This window comes from Balearica regulorum, chromosome 7 (genome assembly GCF_011004875.1).
Source record: "Balearica regulorum gibbericeps isolate bBalReg1 chromosome 7, bBalReg1.pri, whole genome shotgun sequence".
NCBI classification, from domain to species: Eukaryota; Metazoa; Chordata; class Aves; order Gruiformes; family Gruidae; genus Balearica; species Balearica regulorum.
In genome coordinates, this window is record NC_046190.1 from 12,512,914 (window position 1) to 12,532,060 (window position 19,147).

Below are 19,147 nucleotides of genomic sequence, written 5' to 3' on the forward strand. Positions count from 1 at the left end.
TGCATAAACTCGTGATTTTTCCTTAGTGGATTTATTTGTAGAGAGAAGGACACATTCCTCAATGAATTAAAGACAAGAAGAAAAAAAAAAAAAAAAAAGAATTATATGTTTGCAGTGAATACAGTGAATATTTTCTCTGACTCTCCTTGTATGATCAAATAAGGTTTTCAAAAGATACACGTGCAAGCTTAGACTAGAAAGCAGTGGGTATTAGGGTTTGATATGCCATCCGAAGTAACACTTGGCAACAGAGTATCCTGAAGAAAGTCATGCTCTGCTTTAGGAAGGGATTTGAAACTCTCCTGTGTACTTTTGCAGAGCCTCGCCAACCTCCAGTAACCACCAACAACCTTCCATCTCCACTAACTGAACCAAGAAGTGGCTCTGGGACAGGCTGGATGCATTTCCCTTGAGAACATATTAGCATGGAGCTTGAGCTAAACAGAAAACACTAAAATACTTCGTGGCACGGGGTGCCCCTGGCTCTTAACTTTTCCTATGTGTTAGCATCTGCAATTCTCTTTCACCTCTGAAACAGATTAATTTTGTCAGAGGCTTCCCTTACAAGATGTCTTCTCCATTCTTATGTTCTGTGACTTTTCTTGCTTCCTCTTAAGAAATAGCTGCCATTCCCTGAGAAGAATCCTACTCTAGGTGTCTAAACCTGTCAAAATCAAAGTGTCTGGGGGCGTAAGAGCTTGGAGTTGCTATGTTCTTCTCTCCAGGCACAGCGTGACATTGTTGTTGTATATTAAAAACAGCAGCTGTTGTTGGAGGTGAGGGTTCTGGAAATGAAAAGCATAATGTCCTAATTACCTATGGCAGGGAAAACATCTGTGAAAGAAAACTAATGAAATTAATTCCAGAGCTTAGCAACTGAATACATTAATTGACATTAATTAATGCTAAATTACAAAGCTCTGCCAGTGGAATCACATAAAATGTCCATGAGAGTCAAATGCCAAAACAAAATCCTTGAGTTAGTGTGAGCACAGCAAAACTTCCCTTAGGAAAAAAGAGGGATCCAGGCACTGCAAGAAGCCTGCTTTTCATTCTTTCTGTCTCCCGTAGCAGAGGAAGCTTTTCTTGGTGTGCACATCTCAGGGTTTGGCTGTTTGGGAGATTAGCTTAAGCAATTTCGGTGTTCTGCCCTTTAGTGTAGTTATTACTGGCATTTTAGAATTGAAGCCGTGGAGAATTGCACTGTAAAAGTTCACAGGAATTGCCTTAGTAAATCTTCATCAATGGTACAATCACTGCTGCAGAGACTCCTGCGATCACAGCAGAAATAGACATGGTCCCCATTCCTCCATTAAAACAGGATCGAAAAAACTTCAGTCACCTCTAATGGATGTGAACCTGGCCTGCTCTTTAAAATCTCTTGTGGAGGAGATTCCTTAATCTTCTTTGCTGGCTGGTCCCAGCAGCACCTATCCTGTTACCTCCCTGTGCTCTCAGGATAAATAACCCGTTTGCATGGGAAGTAAGACAGCACTGCATTATCCTCTTAGTGTCTTCTGTCCAATGCGCCTGTGGAAGGAAAAGGAAACAATGGTGGGGAAGGAAACGAGGTGAGAAACAGAGGTCTCATCCTATATAGCTCTATGCTGGGTGATTCGATCCCATGTGTGAAAAGCCACCCAGTCTTGCCAACAGCTCAGGGGGCGGTGGGACCAGCCCATTTCAACTGATGCTGCTTTGATTAAGCTCAGGATTGCCAGGCGTTTCAGTCAGGAACCTTCTTGGGACAGAATGAGAGACCCCACCTGGTGTACTGTGTCCAGCTCTGGAGCCCTTAGCACAGCAAAGACATAGACCTGTTGGAGCAGGTCCAGAGGAGGGCCACAAAAATGATCAGAGGGCTGGAGCACCTCTCCTGTGAAGACAGGTTGAGAGAGTTGGGGTTGTTCAGCCTTGAGAAGAGAAGGTTCCGGGGAAACCTTATTGCTGACTTCTAGTACCTAAAGGGGGCTTACAAGAAAGATGGGGACAAACTTTTTAGCAGGGCCTGTTGTGACAGGACAAGGGGTAATGGTTTTAAACTAAAAGAAGGTAGATTTAGGCTAGACATAAGGAAAAAAAAATTTACTATGAGAGTGATGAAACACTGGTACAGGTTGCTCAGAGAGGTGATAGATGCCCCCATCCCTGGAAACATTCAAGGTCAGGCTGGATGGGGCTCTGAGCAACCTGATCTAGTTGAAGATGACCCTGCTCATTGTAAGGGGGGCTGGACTAGATGACCTTTAAAGGTCCCTTCCAACCCAAACTATTCTATGATTCTGTGAATGTGGGGGCAGGTGTGGAGGGCTGTCCTTCATGATACAATGAATTGAATTAAACAGGAGGAGTGGGAATTGTTTGTGTTGCTGGTGAAGAGATGCATGCCCGTTCTCCATCTTATGACAAGGAGGGGATGAGCTGCACCACACACTACTACTGGGTGGTGGAGGAGACTCTGGCCCCCTTGTCCCTCTCCTTCCTAGGAGCAGAGGGACAGAGGGCTGAACAGCTCTGAGAGGGAACTTTCCTGAGCTCTCTGGAATGAGCAGGCTGGGAGTTACGTCGTTCGCTGCCCTCTCGTGGCTAATGTGGAAAAAATCATGTCCCTCTGAAGGGAAATACATTTTGATCATGCTCTCCAGGCTGTATTAATTAATGTTTTGCAGTGAGCTGCGAAAGCATAAAATGCTATAAACTGCAGTGACTAATACTACTTAGCACTTTATATATTCCAAGAACTTCGCAAATGCCGGGGTAAAATCATCCCTCATCAAACTTTCCTGAAGGTTCGTTACCCTGCATGTGTTTCAAGCAGAAGTCAACAGCCCTTAGAAGCAAGAAAAGAAATACCAAATGATAGATTTTAATTAAAACCAAGATTAAATATGAGATGGTAAAATTCCAGCTATTTCTATTTCAGTGTAAAATGCTACTTCTCTGATCAGAAGGTGGTAATTATATCAAACAAGGGGCTGCGCTTCTCCAGCAAGGAAAAAGATTAGAAATAGTTCTAATGTTAAATGCCACGTAGTGTTTCTGTCATATAAGTGCTAATGCTAAAATCCTTCTTCCTGTAAATCAGCTTTGTCATTAAACAAAATGCAACTTCTCAATTGATCTGGAAGAGACCAAATTGAATACTGAGAATCTGGTTCTATATTCTAGGATAAATTACCACCGTGAAGAAATTAAAATTGTTTTTCTTCAGGTGATGGATCATGAGATGAGCACCCTGCAGTGCTTCAGAATAGGAGATGAGGACATCCCATGCAGTGACAGTGGATGAGATGGCTTTGGGGCTGCATTTAGTCCATTTACTTCAAAACATATGACTGATTGAAACTGCTAAGGCCTCTAGTTTCAAGAGAGTGTGGAATGATTGCCCAGGTTTGCCAGAGTGCATCTATCTACACTGTCAACAGAGAAGTAGGTAAAACCCCTGAACAGGAGGTAGTCTGAATTACTTTCCAAGGTGATCTGAATTACTCTGCAGAGTTTAGTGCTGTAGGAAATAGAGGTGCACTGTGGAAGGGGTTCTTAGTGGTGACACTATGGGGCAGGTGTCCTCATACTTGTGAATGCTCTGGGCCTTGGCCATGTTCTAAATAAACTCAGCATGTGATCGTGGAGAAGCTGTCATGCTCTACAGCAAATCCCACACCATGGGGATGACAGGGAAACTGTAAAGGCTCAGCACAGAGAGTATCTGTCCCACAGCATAGACACAACTCTTCAGACCCATAGTTACTTTGGGAGCCAGAGGATTTTGGCTGGTTTTTGCCTCTGTAAAGGGTCCTTCACAGCTCTCTTGTTCCCTCACTCAGTTCCTTGCTTTAAGCTTAAGCCTGGGTAGCATCCAAGTAAACTCAGCAGGGCAGGTAACAGTGCTTAATGATATGCCCTTGACTAGGTTTCTGTCAGACCTGAGTCACAACCATTACATTGTGCCACCTTCAGATGCTGCTTCTGGTCTACTTCCAGCATGGAACCACAAGAGTGGCATGGAGTAATCAGATAAGCTATGCTGGGCTCTGTCTTGGTATAAAGGAGCAATGTATACCTCTCCTGACTGGCATGGGGTGGAATGAAAGAAATAATGGGAGACAAAGAAGGAAGGAACTTAAAGGAAGAAAGTAATCAAGGGTGGATTTATGAGGGGTGTAAGGGAAAGAAGTGTTGTGTTGCATTGAATGGATGGTGTTACTTCATGTCATGTGAGGCTGGGAAGCAGAAATCCTGCCTCAGCAAACAGGTTTGTGACAGTAGGAAGAATCTGCACTCAGGATCTCAAATGTCTTGGTTTTGTTCTTTTCCTTTCAGATGCCCAATACATCACCTGCAAGATGCAGAACTGCAGTGAAGCCACTCGCAGCAAACCCTTTCCAGGCTATATTGACCATAACTCCCTGATTGTCCAGGATGATTATGTCTTTGTTCAGGTGCGGAACACCCTCTTCTCTTATTTAGCCTATTATTTTATATTATACTATTCTGTATTATATTATTTTCTCTTCCATTCCTTTGAATGTATGTGCATGTGTGTTAGCTCCCAACTAATCAGGCAACACTGGATACAAATGATAAAGGCACTGAGTGGATTGTAGCAGTCTATTACAATGCTAATAGTGTTCCTTTTACCGCTAGTATCTTGTCACCATAGGGTCATAGAGTTCCTGCTTGGAGCATCCACCATGTGTACTGGAGTGCTCTGTGCCATTCCCTGCAATCTCATCAGTGCTCTAGGATTACTGCTCTAACCTCCCAGCTTGAAGCGATGTGTCAGTCATCTGCTATTACAAGGGAGTAGACCAAAGCTTTTTTGAGTGTGAGAGGGAAATAGAAAAGGAGAGAGGGAGTCAGGGGTAGAACCAAAGAAGGAGTAATCAGGCTTTATTGTTATGCCTCAGTTGTGATTATAGTGAAACAGCTGAAGATGAGATGTACTCAGCCAAGCTGTGTTCTAGGTGAGAGCTGGTGAATAGATCTGAACTACTGTGGGTTTCATTAGGCTACCACCAATGTCCATTTAATAACAACTGAAGAGGGCAAAAATAAGAATAGAATTGCAGGGAACATGGAGGTGAACTGGAAATCATTAGGACTAAACTGGTCTTCCAAACAGTTTATATTCTGCCATGCTTGAGGATGGAGGGAAGAGAGAGTACTGATATTTTAAATTGGGTGAGTTGATTGCTAATTACCTTCAGTTAATGAACTCAGTCATAAACATCACTCTAATTGATCCACAAATAAATCTGGGACATACGTTCCAGAATAGCTTTTGTGCCTAGTGTGTTTGAGGCATAAATGAAATATATATTTGGTAAGGAAACCAGGGGCACATATCACTGTTCAGCCATTCTCTCTCACTTCAGAATGACTGCGTGTTTGTGGCTTGACTGACACAGGAACTAGGGAATTTCTCTTCATATGTGAATTTATTCATTGCTTCATCACTGATGCCTTGATTTTATGCTCTTCAAAATCGTTAGTCACCTCTGTTCTGACCTGATGTTATTACATACTATAGAGAAGCCAACCCCTTTGCTTCATCTGAAGTCAGTGATGGGGAGATTGTCTGCCTTTCTGGATAGCCCTTGTATTTTGATTCATTTTTCTTTCTGTCTATAAATTGTTGTATAGTGTTCCCAATGCTGTCAAATTTCAGCTTTGTTCCACCTCCATGTTAGCTGCACGGTGTAAGGAGGAGCATGTGAGGAGAGGCAGCCCTTTATGATGTTCCCCTTAATGCCCAATGGGACTTTGCACAGCTGTATATATTCATGTTCGCAATGCAGTTTGAGCAGGTATCGTGTAGTATTTGGATTTGGAAAGCTCCCATTTTAATCCTTAAACTTCTTTGGATTCTTAAACAGAAATAAATATAACAGGTCAAAGAGCTAGTACTTGCCAATCATTAATAACTGACATTTACAGGTATGAAATAATAATACTGTAATCCTTGGAAACAACCTCTGCTTTGCTGAAGCAGTCAGTGAATTTACTGTTGGCTGGCAATTTAAAATGGCATTCTTCAAGTGGTTACATATGTATCCGGATGTATCTGGCTGGCAAGGAACAGCTAAATAAGATGCCCTGGCTGATGTGGGACCCTGCCTTATCCCAGGCACTGGTCTTCACAGGATGAATAGCTCTATACCAGACAGTAAAGGCTGGGAAGAATAGATGAACACCCTGAGCACCCTCTCCTAGCCTTCCTTACCTTCCTTGATCTTCATTTAGCTTTTTTGCAGCTGAGGCATTTGGAATCATAACTAGTAGGCTCAAAAGCATGATGATAAAGGAATGTGGATTTATGTCTTTCACTACACCGTGTTTTATTTACAAACTCACACTCTCTCATAAACACTGCTTCTGGCCTGCCTTCCTTTGACTTTTGCCGAATACCCTTAAAATAAAATTGTTGAAGAGCTTTAGAATAAGAAATAGTTCTTACTTGACTTTATCTGGTATGAACCTAGCCTCTGTGTATCTTGCATTTTAAACTACTGCAGTCCATTTTAAAACACTTACTATGAGAGAAAAGTCTTGCCCAGATATCAGGCAATTAGAGCAATGTTCTGCATGGAGAATCCCTTGAAATATTTGTTCTTCAGTATCTTTCATCCAAGAATTTCAAAGTACTTTACAAATATTGATTATATTTCAGCAGCACTGGAAGCCAGATAACATTGACAGGTTTTTTCTTTCTATTTTCCCCCTCCTTTAATAGGTGGTACGAAATGAAACCTCACATTGCTCTAACCCAGCATTTTCAAGGTCTTGCCATCAGTATTTAGGCACTTAGATAAATGGCCAGATTCACAGAAATACCAAATCAACCGAGCTTCTCCTGCCTTCAGGAGCTGTGAATGCTTAGCTGATCTCGTAACAGATACATATGATGGCTTGTACAGGGACACACAGGAAACAAAGCTGGAGGCAGAAATAGAAATCAATTGCCATGTCTGCCAATCTGCTGATCTAACCAAGAGCCTATACAGCAGCTCTGCAGATAGCAAAGAACAGACTGTTTTGTGGTAAGGCAGAGGAGAGCTGTGGTATCAGCAGGTGATATAATGACCCAAATGAAGCTAGGACTTTCCCCAGACTTTCACCTGAAATTCTGGCCTTTGTCTCTCTTTGCAGAAAATGGGATTCCTATTGCTTTCTTTTTCAGCCACTATCAGTTAGATCAATGTTTATTCATCAACTGTAATAGCACTGCAGTTCTAAGCTATTGCCAGCAATACTGTGGTATTTCCCTTGACAGCTTTTGCTTGATATTTTCCCTGATAATAAAAAAATATTTTTAAAAATCCTGATGATAACTTTTCTGCTTTTCTCATAGTTGACATCAGGAGGAAGACCACATTATTACGTTTCTTATAGGAGGAATGCATTTGCACAGATGAAGCTGCCAAAGTACTCCTTGCCCAAGGTAGGTTGCTGTTGCTGAAATGCCCATATGAATCATAGAATGGTTTGGGTTGGAAGCGACCTCAAAGATCATTTAGTTCCAAGCCCCCTGCCATGGGCAGGGACACCCTCACTAGACCAGGTTGCCCAAAGCCTCATCCAACCTGGCCTTAAACAGGCCAGTATGAACCTACAGATATTTTGATTGTACAGAAATTCTTGAATCCAACACAAGTAACCACAAGATAACATGCAATGAGTGAAAAAGTAATTCTTCTTTAACAGAACATTTGCAAGCAAGAAAGGTCTGAAAACAAAGTCAGCACTTTGGCTAGTCGAGGACATGAGCATGAAATATAGGCAGATACCACGGCCCATGTCAATTACCGTTGTTTTATGGTTAGGTAATTAAGTTTTGGAGGGGACTCTTTTCCTTTTTTTTTTTAAATCTTAAAATTCTCTTCCTCTATCCCTGTCCTGTATGGGTAACTTTTTGTGCTTTGCCTCATTAGCAGATTTTAATGGGAACCAAGCAAAGAGATGTCTTTGTGTGTCTGCTCCATATCTTCCCTAATTAAGAACAATGGTGAATTAGCATTGGAGCTTGAAAGGCTATTGCTGCCTTCTGGAGATGAATTTTTTAAAAGACCTATATAAAATGTTAGAGCCATTTTGAAGAAATCACCATTTTACAGCTGGGGATCTTAATGGCTTCTTAACAAAGATAGAGGATTTTTTTTTGAGGCCTTTTCATTCTTGATATAGTCTGGCTTAAATGAAATTTAAGCTCAAAGGTAGTAAATGATCTTGTGGATTCTACGTGAGATCTAACATCTGGAGACAAATGCATTCCCAGAAATTAAGCAAGGATTGTCAAAAGGAAAAAAAGAAAGTGCAAGGTCAGCCTATTCCTAGAAGTTGAAAGTACAGCAGATTTTGTAGGTGGAAATATTCAAAGTGATAATATGGCTGATATCACAACTGGCTTTCTTTGATTCCTCAACTCATCTGGCCTGTTTATAGTGGATTGACTGGGTGACCTTCATATAACCAGACTGCAGCTCACACCCAGGCCTTCAAGGCCATACCTTATCTACTCTGCTGTTATATCCTTTGCTCCTGTTTACCTCACCTGAAAACCCAGCTTACAGGACATTGGAAGACCCTACCAGAAGCCACGATAATTTCTTGGCTCTCACACAGGAGACCTGTGGTCTGCCCCAAAATCTTCAGTCATGTTTAAAGATAGGTTGGTTTGAAGCTTCCTGCCCAAGCAGGAGGGAATTATTCTGTCAATTGAGATTCAGTTTAAACAGGTGTTATTTGAAGTAGCCCTTAGCAAAAGAGTTGCATTTTTAGCATAGTTATTGTAACACCCAAGTCAAAATCATCATTTACAGCTGATTCAGACTGTGTGTAGAGACACTGCTTGCTTTGAACTGGTTGGTTTTTTTAGCCCACACTTATTTTTCCAGCTGTCCACCTTCTCAAAGAGATTTCTGGAGAGCCAGGAAAAATGCACTACAAATAAATTGCAATGTGTTCTCAGTGAATAGAAACTGGAGCAATGCATTCATGTTATTTGACCCAAGGAAAAAGTCAGATATTTAAGGAGATAAGATGCTTTGTCACAATCTCAGAATATCTTCAAAGACCGAAGAGCTGCATTTGGCTTGGAAGGAGCTACAGTGGAGCTATGGCTGTCTAGGAGGCTACTATCAAAGCAGGATAGCTGCTTTTATTAAAAATGCACAAAGTGTTACACTATTCAAGGAATTGAAACAAACAGCTTCTTCTATGCCTAAATTCTCTTTTATCTCCCTAGCTAAGAAAGAGGGGCCAAATATGGTAAACAGTACTAAGTGACGTCTGGAATTGAAGACGGAACTATCAAGCTTTTTGTCTCTGCATGTCACTCTTCCTAAACTGGAGGGGTGTGACGGCAGGCAGCTTTGGCAGGTGATACTGCTGCTCAGGCAGAGATGGCCTCCAGCAAATCAAAACTAAAATATTCTTCTTGTTGGCATCGATAGCCTGTTAGCCAGTTTGATTAAAAGCCTAAATTAACTTGAAACTTTCTCCTATACAGGAAGATGCCTATCTAGGTGCATACAAGTTGTTTTAGCCCTGTAAATAGTGTTTATTGAGACCTGTTAATTTCTACAGTGATGTTGATCAGTGGGCTGGTACTGCCTATGCAGCACCACAACGTAGGCTCTGTTGCAGACTCTGTAATGTCACTCATGATAATCACCTTAAATGTACACACAGGCTACATCCACTCCATTTTAGCCAATGCACTGGGCCGACATCTGTGAATACTGAAGCAATCCAAGCAATTTCTCTTTTAAGAAGACTTGTCCTTAACTGGTGCTGGGCTGAATACTGATGGGATGGGTGCGTGTGGTACTTCTGTTTTAAATTCATCACCTTCTTTCAACCTCAGGATGCACATCCTGATGGAAGAAGCAATAACCACAAAAAAATCCTTAAATACAGACCTTAAAAAGAGCTGACAGTACCAGTAATTGACAGGATAAAACAGGCATTACACATCCCTGCTATTTAACTTGCCAGGAAGAAAAGTTCCCTGACCAAGTGCAAAAAGGGCAATTGAAGCATGTTTAGTAATTCAGAAAGCCTTGGCCTTTAGTCATTTGATCAAACCCATGCACAGCATCGTGCTCTTACTTTTGTCTTTGGAAAGGCAAGAGGGACAGATAGTAGATCTGCATATTAATGTGCTTCCACTATGTGCTGGAACAGAGAGAGGAAAGCTCAAATTCTCAGTAGGCAGATGCATGGGGAGCCCCTGAAGAAGACAACAACTGTTCGAGAAAGGTGCCTTGCTTCACTTTTCTGTTCTTTTCCCTTTCTTTAGGGAGGTGAAATGAACATCTGTTGTAGTGGTGAAAGATGCAGCGAAGCTCTTGCTCCATATCAAGATGAATGCTGTCTTTTTGTATTATTCCTCCCTCAAAAAAAGCAACCCCCACCCTGAAAAAAAATAAAGTAGAAGAGATATGATATACTGATTAATTTTAATATTCCCAATGTGGAAACAAAAAAAAAAAAAACCCAACTGCTGTTGGTCAAAAACCTATTTGATGCCCATATACTGATCTCTTTCTGTCAAAGTTTTGCATGGTTACTGCATCTACTGGACAAGGCCATATAAAGAGGAAAAGTTAATTGATCCCCAAAGGCAAACAGTTGGAACACTATCTTTTTTGGTTTTCTGCACTATGCATATTATGTCAATTCCCTCAATCTCTGCTTCTCCAGGCTTAAATTCCTTCAGCCTTACCGGGATCTTCTTTAGAATTGCATCTTCCAGCATGATCTGATCAAAACTCAGGAAGCATCCAGTGAACAAATTAACTTATTTGCTTCTTAAGCATTCATGAAATTGCCTTTAGTTTTCCCTGGTGTTAATCAAAATGTCTTTTTACGTGTCTCCCCTAGTTATTACAAAACTATTGATTAAAATGGTAAGTCAATGAAACTGTACATTCACCAGACAAAACAAGTTTTACCTATAATCTCTCTCTATGTTTAAGTAGAGAGGCCTACCCATATGTATACCACATATGAAAAAGTTTAAATTTGAGATTAGAGTTGTGCTAGCCAAGGTTGTATAAAGGACATTGGGGACACCTACTCTACCAACAGATTGACTAGGGTGACAGTTCGAAATAAGGGGCCTCTGACAAAGAGCTGTGACTGTAACTTCGACTAGCGCAGCTGGAGCTCAGAGAGGATATCTATTCACAACCACAATTGGTAGAAGGCAGTGGGACTTCTATTACCTTTCCTATTGCCTCAGGATTTAAGCCAATCTGTTCCCCCACAAAACCAGCCCTTCTTCTGGGATACATTTTTCTCCAGTGCAAAGCAGCAAGTAAATCAAGTGAATATTCATCCACACCATACTCAGATCTGGATCTGGATGAAGAAACAACTGTTCTGAATCTTAACTTCATGGTGAATCCACTTTCAAATTTATAGACCATATTTCTTCATTATATTATTTTTCATCTTTACATTACAAGCTCCATCTGGAAGTATTAATTCCCCCTACAAACCCACAAGAAAGTGACTTGTCAAAGACTATTACTAACAGACGGAAGAAGTAGCATCAGCTTCCAAAGAGTATATTTTCTGATAAAGTTCCCAGTTTTGCATATAGAAAGTCCTGGCTGAGATTCATGGAAGCAGAATAACTTTGGGATATCTGCCCAAAACAGACAGAACAGCTGAATCTTCTGGGAATCACCTGGTGCTAAGAAATCTGCATTTCTTTTCCTACCTCCACAGATTTTTATGGCATCAAAGAACTCAGGGTGCCTGTGCTGGGCAGATAGAGCCTGGGAGTTTCATTATAACAATCTCTCTTGGTGGCTTTTTCCACTAGGTAATAATTTCTCCAGGCATTGAAAGAGGGAATCAGGTTTAATAGTTTCTGTTTTTTCTTTAATTTTGCAATCTTTTAATTGTTTCCTGCCTGCTGTAACACACCAAACAAACAGTAAAACAAAACCTCACTCATAACACTAGTGAGCTAACAGTAATTCTGCTCTTTACATCTAGTGAGGATTAGGGTTGTCTTTCTGTTATATTTCTTGGGGGGGTGTTTAGCACAGGGCCTTGGCTTCTAGTCAACACTGTCATTAGAAATAATAAATAACAGCAGGACTGGCTGCAGACATTAACCCATTAGATGCTCCTTGTATCAGTTCCCAAGCATACTTGGTTTCTGAATGCTAGGCAAGAAGCAGATGTTTCAGTTGCTGCTTTTTTTTTTTTTTTTTTAACTTTAAAAACCCCCACAAACCCCACATTTTTAATATCTGTGATTCCACAATCACAAGTGTAATCACTCCGGTGCCAAAAAAAACCCCAACAAATAAACAACCCCCTTTCCCTCCAAACAATGTACTAATTAAAATGAAAGTGTGTGTGGGGGGAAGTGCTGCTGTATAACGCTGTACTGCCAATGTAAATGTTCAATTAATACCTGATCAGTTAATTACCACTTTGAAAACTGGCAGAAGAGAGCTGGTATAAAATATTCCTGGATGGAATTATCCGCTTACAGGAGTGTTGTCTACAGCTACCGATTAAACTCCAGCCTAAATATATCCCTTGCTCCTCCACAATTACTTTGGTGCCCTTGGAAATGACAGAGCAGAGCTCCTGCTAGTAACCTTTCTCTTTTCTTTCCCCAGGACATGCATGTTATCAGCACCGATGAGAATCAGGTGTTTGCAGCTGTTCAAGAGTGGAACCAGAACGACACGTACAATCTGTATATCTCCGACACCCGAGGGGTGTACTTCACCCTGGCCTTGGAAAATGTCAAGAGTAGTCAAGGGCTGGAGGGGAATGTGATGATTGACCTCTATGAGGTATGTCATGACTCCAAACATCTCATTCCTATCTCAGGAGCTCACGTGATGCCAGTACTGTTTCCCTCTTGCACATCAGTTTTGTAATATGCCTGCAAACAGCAGAGCCAAAAATGTGACTAAACACATAGTTTTACCCTCCTTTTACTTAAGGGCCTCAGTGCAATCAGCTGAGTTTCAAGGCCTGGTTTTACACAGGTGTTGAGTTTAGGCCCAGCCTAATATTATGAACAGATTCACTGCTGTACTCTCCTGTAGGTTCTCAGATGAGGAAGAGCTCATGACTCTTTCATGCATAGGAAGATATACATCAGAAGATGTAGTGGAATAGTTCATTCAGTCCCTAAGAGGAAGTCGTTTCTCAGCCCAAATCCTGCTGACCCACATTGGTCCAGCCTATGGATCTGAAAGCTCCCAACATTGAATAGCATTATTCTCCAATTTTTTGCATTTCTGACAGCTTAATCTCTTGTTTTAGAAGTAAGGAGAGACAGCAGGTTTTGGTTTTTTTCTTTGTCACCTTCCTCAGCTTGAACTATTCTGGGAGCTAAAGTGATTTTAGATATACCCTCTCAGACTATCCCATGAGCATGGAAAATCCGCTACCTCATTTTGATGTCCGTTTTACCCCTGAGCCTTTTTCTGAAAAGTACATTCTGCCTAAGCTTACCTGTAAAAAAGGCTAGTTTACATTGTCTTCTTTCCAATGACTACTGATCCAAAGAACAGGACTTTTAATGTGCCCTGGTACTTCTCTTGCTCTGCTGCCTGTTTTGCTTCTGGAGACATTCCTCAGCTAAGTAGAAGTTCAATCCTCAGCTGCTGTTTTGAGGGTCAGCTTCTCTTTTCAGGTCTCCTCCAGGGTATTTTCAGACCATTTAGAATAAAGTCCATGAACTAATTTGAGTTCCTTTGAAAATGAAAATGCTTCCCATATTTCCCCATCACTGTCTGAATATTAGCTCTGTTATACAGTTTTTCTTCAGCTACCCTTTACTTGGAAATCACCTTGAATTGTCCAGAGAGCCCAAGCGTTGTGTACATAAATGCAGATGAACTGTAGGAGGATGGACACTGGCATTTCAGTCATTTGGAGATTTTTACTATTAATCTCTCTGCAGCACTGGCAGCCCATAGAAAAACTGTTGTCTCTTATTACTGTCAGCTCAGGAAGCAGTTTCACTACATTATGTAAAGGTGTCCTACATCCCAGGGGGAAAGAAAAGCCTTTGTTTTATTAGGCTGACACCACATGGTAACCTGGATTGAAATTGATGGAATCAGACTTGTAGCGTCATATCTGCTGATTCTCTAGATAGAAAGAATATTGGCTGACACTGAACCTGGCACAAACCTTCCTTTCAATTTGATGTTCTAGCTGGAAGGGAACAAAAAGCCATCCAGCATGATTCTCCCAGTACGGTTGTTGCAAATGATGAATGCTCTAGGGGTAAACGGAGATGAAAACAAGAGAAGAAAAAAATCCATAGATAAATTAAAAGGAAGTGGAGAGATTGCAAAATGAGTTCTTTTGTGGTGACAGCAGTATACCTAGAAAAGCAAGATTATTTGAGAAGATGCCAGAGAAAGACTTGTTGAATGTGCATGTTTCTGTATGCATGTTTTTCAGGTGTTGTTAGAACTAAGTTTTTCTGGTTGCATTGTAGTGAATGTGTTTGTAGTGTAGATTCCAAAACTGATTCTACGTCAAGGACAAATATGCTCAGTGCTGCTCAATGGGGAAGTGCATTTGGCACGAAGAGAAAATACAAGTTCTTTCATGGTGCCTCATCATGTTCTCCCTTCTCTTCTCCTGTAAGTCATCATGAGCCTTTCACTCAGGTTGTTATTTCAGTGTGTGGGCAGTTCTGCTGCTGGACCTTGTAGAGGATGAGACCATTCCTAGAGGGACGCTATTCCCTATTCAGCTTGTTGGACAGAGCAGGGTATGAGAATAGCTCTTCTCTCCACCACCTTCCAGTGCCACTTCATCAGTAGCACACTGGACTCAGCATTCAGTAGGTCTGAAGTCACAAAAGTCCTAAAGACCATCTCCTAGAGCAAGGGAAGAGCAAGAATCACTGGCTGTTGGGTCTGAGTGCCCTTTCTAGTTCTTGCACCTCCCCACTGATGTGATATGGCTCTGCTTGGCTCTGTAGTTGGACTGGTCCACAGCAAGACAATTGTGCCTGTTGGGAGTCCATGCCTGAAGTGATAACAGACTGTGAGGAGATGTGTCTATAGCTATGGTAGATATGCCTATCGCTCTGGGACTTATTTTTTTTATCAGTATGCAAATTGGATGGGAAGTATATGTTTGATGTATGAAGTTGGTGATGGGGAGTCTGTTTTGAGTTCTGTGTTCGAGTGTCTTATATGAATCTTTCTAAAACTGTGGACAGTGTTTGTATCTGCACACAATGCATTTGGAGTGGTGAGGGTTGTCTGCAATGTGTGTGTGGGAGCTGATGGAGTGCTTTTCTCTCTGCTGGTGGTCATGCACTTACTTGCATGATTCTTTCTCTCTTATGATTGTATGAACAGTAGGGATGAACAGATCGTTGTGTGTATCATGGTTGTGTATATGCAATAGATGTATCTCTTCCTACTGAGAGCACACAAACATGTACAGTGTGTGCGGTCTTTTTTTAAGATAAAGCTGTCCAAGACTGACAGTATAACTTACACTTTGCTTTCTCAGGAAAGGATTCTGAGTCCCAGCCCATGACTAGAATCATAAAAAGAAAAATTCACAGGATTTCAGAACACATTTATCACCTGATATATAAAATGCTCTTTAATCATTTATGGCCAGCATTTCACAGGGACTATATAATACAACTATTTCAGAACAACAAAGAAAAGTACAAATGGAGCTATAGGCTTTGGCCTCTGGTAGTAAAGGCAGAACTAAGTTATTTTTCCAGCCCTGTCTATTCATGCAGTATCACTGGGAGATAAATACCTTTGTCTTTTCAGGGTGCCTTACTACTACAACAAAGAAATACCGAATACTTAGTTGGGCGGAACCAAACAATCCAGCTAAAAAATTGAAAATATTATCTTTTTATGCTTATATCAATAATAAATTAGTTAGCTACATAATTTAAAGACTATTGTCCATTATAGCAGGTAATTTCTAAGTCTTTACATAACCTCAAATGAAATTCAGTACCATTGCTCAAGCATGAAAGTGCTCTGCAGAATGACTAAGTACACCAATGCACTGTACACTACTAGTCTCACATGTGATTAAAAGTGCAGTAAAGTCCTACTCACTAGGAGCTGTAGCATTCAAATCCAGCCACATAATTAAATCAGTTGAGCTGGAACAAACTTTGAATCTGCTGTGTAACCATTTGCCACATGATGCTATTTAAGTCAATGTCTATGAATAAAAAGTCTTGATGAATGATTCTGTGTACTAGTTCTACATCATAAGAAGAGATGGGGTGGATGACCGAACAGACTTGCTGGAAACCAAAAAGTTTCTCACTTTCCCCCTCCTCCCGATTTTGCTTCCCCTTTTATTGCAGCACTCAGATTGCAGAATGACAGCCTAACAAATTCATTCGCAAGCTGCAGCAGCTATTGGGCTATTGATTTTCAGCGTGCTGAGAAGATGGGAACATTCTGCAGTGTGAGTTGTGGTTTGAGGTTGACTTTTTTTCTCCCTACTAAGACACTTTTGGGCTTGGTTCCAACGCGAGTCTGTTAGCATCACATCTTTACAAAATCCTCCTGCAGTTCTATGGACTAAAGCGGTTGGGTAAAACACCAGGAAAAATAAAAGGATGGCAATCTTATTGCTAGCTCTATAACTAGCATACTGGGTAGCCTTGCTTGAGTCACCAGTGCTTTGGTTTCCTCAAAGTACGAAACGGTAATAAAAATGCCTCTGTGCCCCAATTTATCCTGTTGAAACACTGATAATTATGAAACACATTGGGATCCTTAGATGAAATGTCTTAAGCAGGCTGTATGAGAATAGATGCACTGAACTGCAAGTTTATGTGTCTATTGCCATTTTCTTTGCAAGACCAAAATTGCTGCTGTTTCCTGCTATTGCAGTGCAAGAGATAAATAATTGCCCTGTACATATTTCATCTTTCAGGGGGAAGGGTGCCTACACAGTTGAGTTTGTCACTTTACAGGTAATGCTATTGACATCTTACCATGTTCCCACGCTGATTCTGAAATATAAGCATTCTTTTCCATTTGTCACCTTTCCACTTGTGATGGTCTTATCTTGTTGCCAGCACCTCAATTTGCCTTTCTTTGACGCTGCTTGGCAATTCTTGCCCTGACATCTACCACGCTGACACAGCCACCAGGTCCCTGTTGGGTTTGACAGAGCAAGAGAGACACATGCACAGAACCTGCATCGGCTTGATCTATTTTTCAGCCATGTCAATTTTTCCTAGGTAGCAGGGATAAAAGGAATGTTCTTGGCTAACAAGAAGATTGACAACCAAGTGAAAACTTTCATCACCTACAATAAAGGGAGAGACTGGAGTTTGTTGCAAGCTCCGGACACTGATCTGAGAGGAAACCCCATTCACTGTCTCCTAGTAAGTATCTGGGGAAGGGGGGAAGTTGGGGGATGGTAACATCCCAGGACAATCTTTTTCTGCCAGGTAACACAAGAAGGAGAGAGCAGCTACTCTCTGCATGCAGAGTATCTCCTGGAGGGAATTCTGCATATTAAAAATGCAGTACATCAGGCTTGGGCTGCCAGGTGGTATTGCAAGAGCTGACATTGTAATTTAGCTTAATTTAATTTAATTTCTGGAACAAAAGAAAGCATCATAGATCAGCTTCCTTTTGCACAACTGATGGCCTCCTCTTAAACAGCAGGTGAAGCTGGATGCCGTTTCTGCGCAGTTGATTCTCTGGACACTAGATGGGAGGAGTGAGCTGTTGTAGCTCAGGAACTGTCAGGGATCTAGTAACTTGAGACAGGCTCAAAGGAAAGGAGAGCTCTGATTTCTTTCAGGCCATTCTGTTGGCAGCATTAATATTTATCATTTTCTCTTTGACCTCAGAAGTGAGAATCGACACATTCATCCAAATATATGTATAGCTATGTGTTGGGTGTATATTGTAACTGTCTCTGTATTGATATAGATCAACATATATATGTCTTTAGTCATCATTATATACAGTTTCCAAGAGTGAAAGTGAAATATAAGCAATGTGAATAGAATTGGAGATCTCTGTCAAATTAGAAATATTAGACTGATCTCAACATGTTTTTCAGCCAATATAATCTATACACAGTAGTGGGAAAATATTCAGAACCCCAGTCTTTGAGATTCTCAATAATAGCTTTTATGTTTCACAAATTCTAACATGGTTCCAGGCAGAATCAGTGGCACTACTTACACTGTTCTTCCTCCTGCTATCCTGCACCTGCATGCTATTTTCCATCTGAAAAATAAAAAATAAAAGAAAAAAAAAGAAAAAAAAAAGAAAAAAAAAGAAAAAAAAGAAAAAAAAAGAAAGAGGCGGTAAATTTGTTTGAATCAGCGTTATGTTTTGTGCGTTGTGGTATGTAGCTACACTAATCACTTAACTGAACCCCATGCATTGTTGCAAGAGCAAAGAATAAATAACTTGATATTTCAAGCTGTTCAAAGAATTGATTTTTTTGATTGGGCCAAAATGCAAGCCTTTCATTTTCTCTCCAGTTTGGAAAAAATAAATAGAGAGGACTAGAGGTTAAACAGAAGAGTTATTTCAGAGCATGACTAAATTTCTGGGGATTTGTTTTCTTCTTCCAAGTTTTTAAAAATTGTAACTAAGGGTATTTTTAAATTAAATCTTTCTAGAAGATGAAAACCAAAAAGAAGATGTTCAGAAAACTTTGCAGACATAAGGCAATTGAATTTTTTGGAAAGGTCTATGTGTAGCAGTCTTTGTATTTCAAATAGATTGTAATATAGTTTTAACTCAAGTGAACGTATTTGATGAAAAAACCCACACCTTCACTTTTTCAAATTATGACCAATTTAATCAGAAACTCAAGATTTTTATTATATGATATGATAGTGTCATATTTTGGGGGGCTGGCAAGGCAGAAGAAATAAAAACCATGTGGGCAAGTTAAATAATCAAAGTAAGATCTATTCTTTACCCATAAATTTGAAGTTTGAGTTCTAAGAAAACATCTTTCTTAATATTGCACACTGATCAAGAGAGCTCTGACTTGCCATTGTGGTTCTAAATGAACCAGAGGTACTGCTCTGCAGGGTCCTTATCGAATGGTCATTTGCAGGAACTATGTATTTTTTATACAGGGGTATGCTGCCACTGTG

At 40.7% G+C, this 19,147-nt stretch overlaps 1 protein-coding gene across 3 annotated transcripts in view; it reads left to right on the forward strand.

The window, feature by feature from the left end:
* SORCS1 (sortilin related VPS10 domain containing receptor 1) overlaps positions 1 to 19,147 on the forward strand; it is a 301,203-nt gene that overhangs the window by 217,707 nt on the left and 64,349 nt on the right. For all 3 annotated transcript variants that reach the window (XM_075757978.1, XM_075757976.1, XM_075757977.1), the window contains exons 7-10: positions 4,324 to 4,442; positions 7,355 to 7,444; positions 12,651 to 12,830; positions 17,255 to 17,401. In XM_075757978.1, coding sequence (XP_075614093.1) covers positions 4,324 to 4,442; positions 7,355 to 7,444; positions 12,651 to 12,830; positions 17,255 to 17,401 — 536 coding nt within the window. The remainder of the gene's footprint in view (positions 1 to 4,323; positions 4,443 to 7,354; positions 7,445 to 12,650; positions 12,831 to 17,254; positions 17,402 to 19,147) is intronic.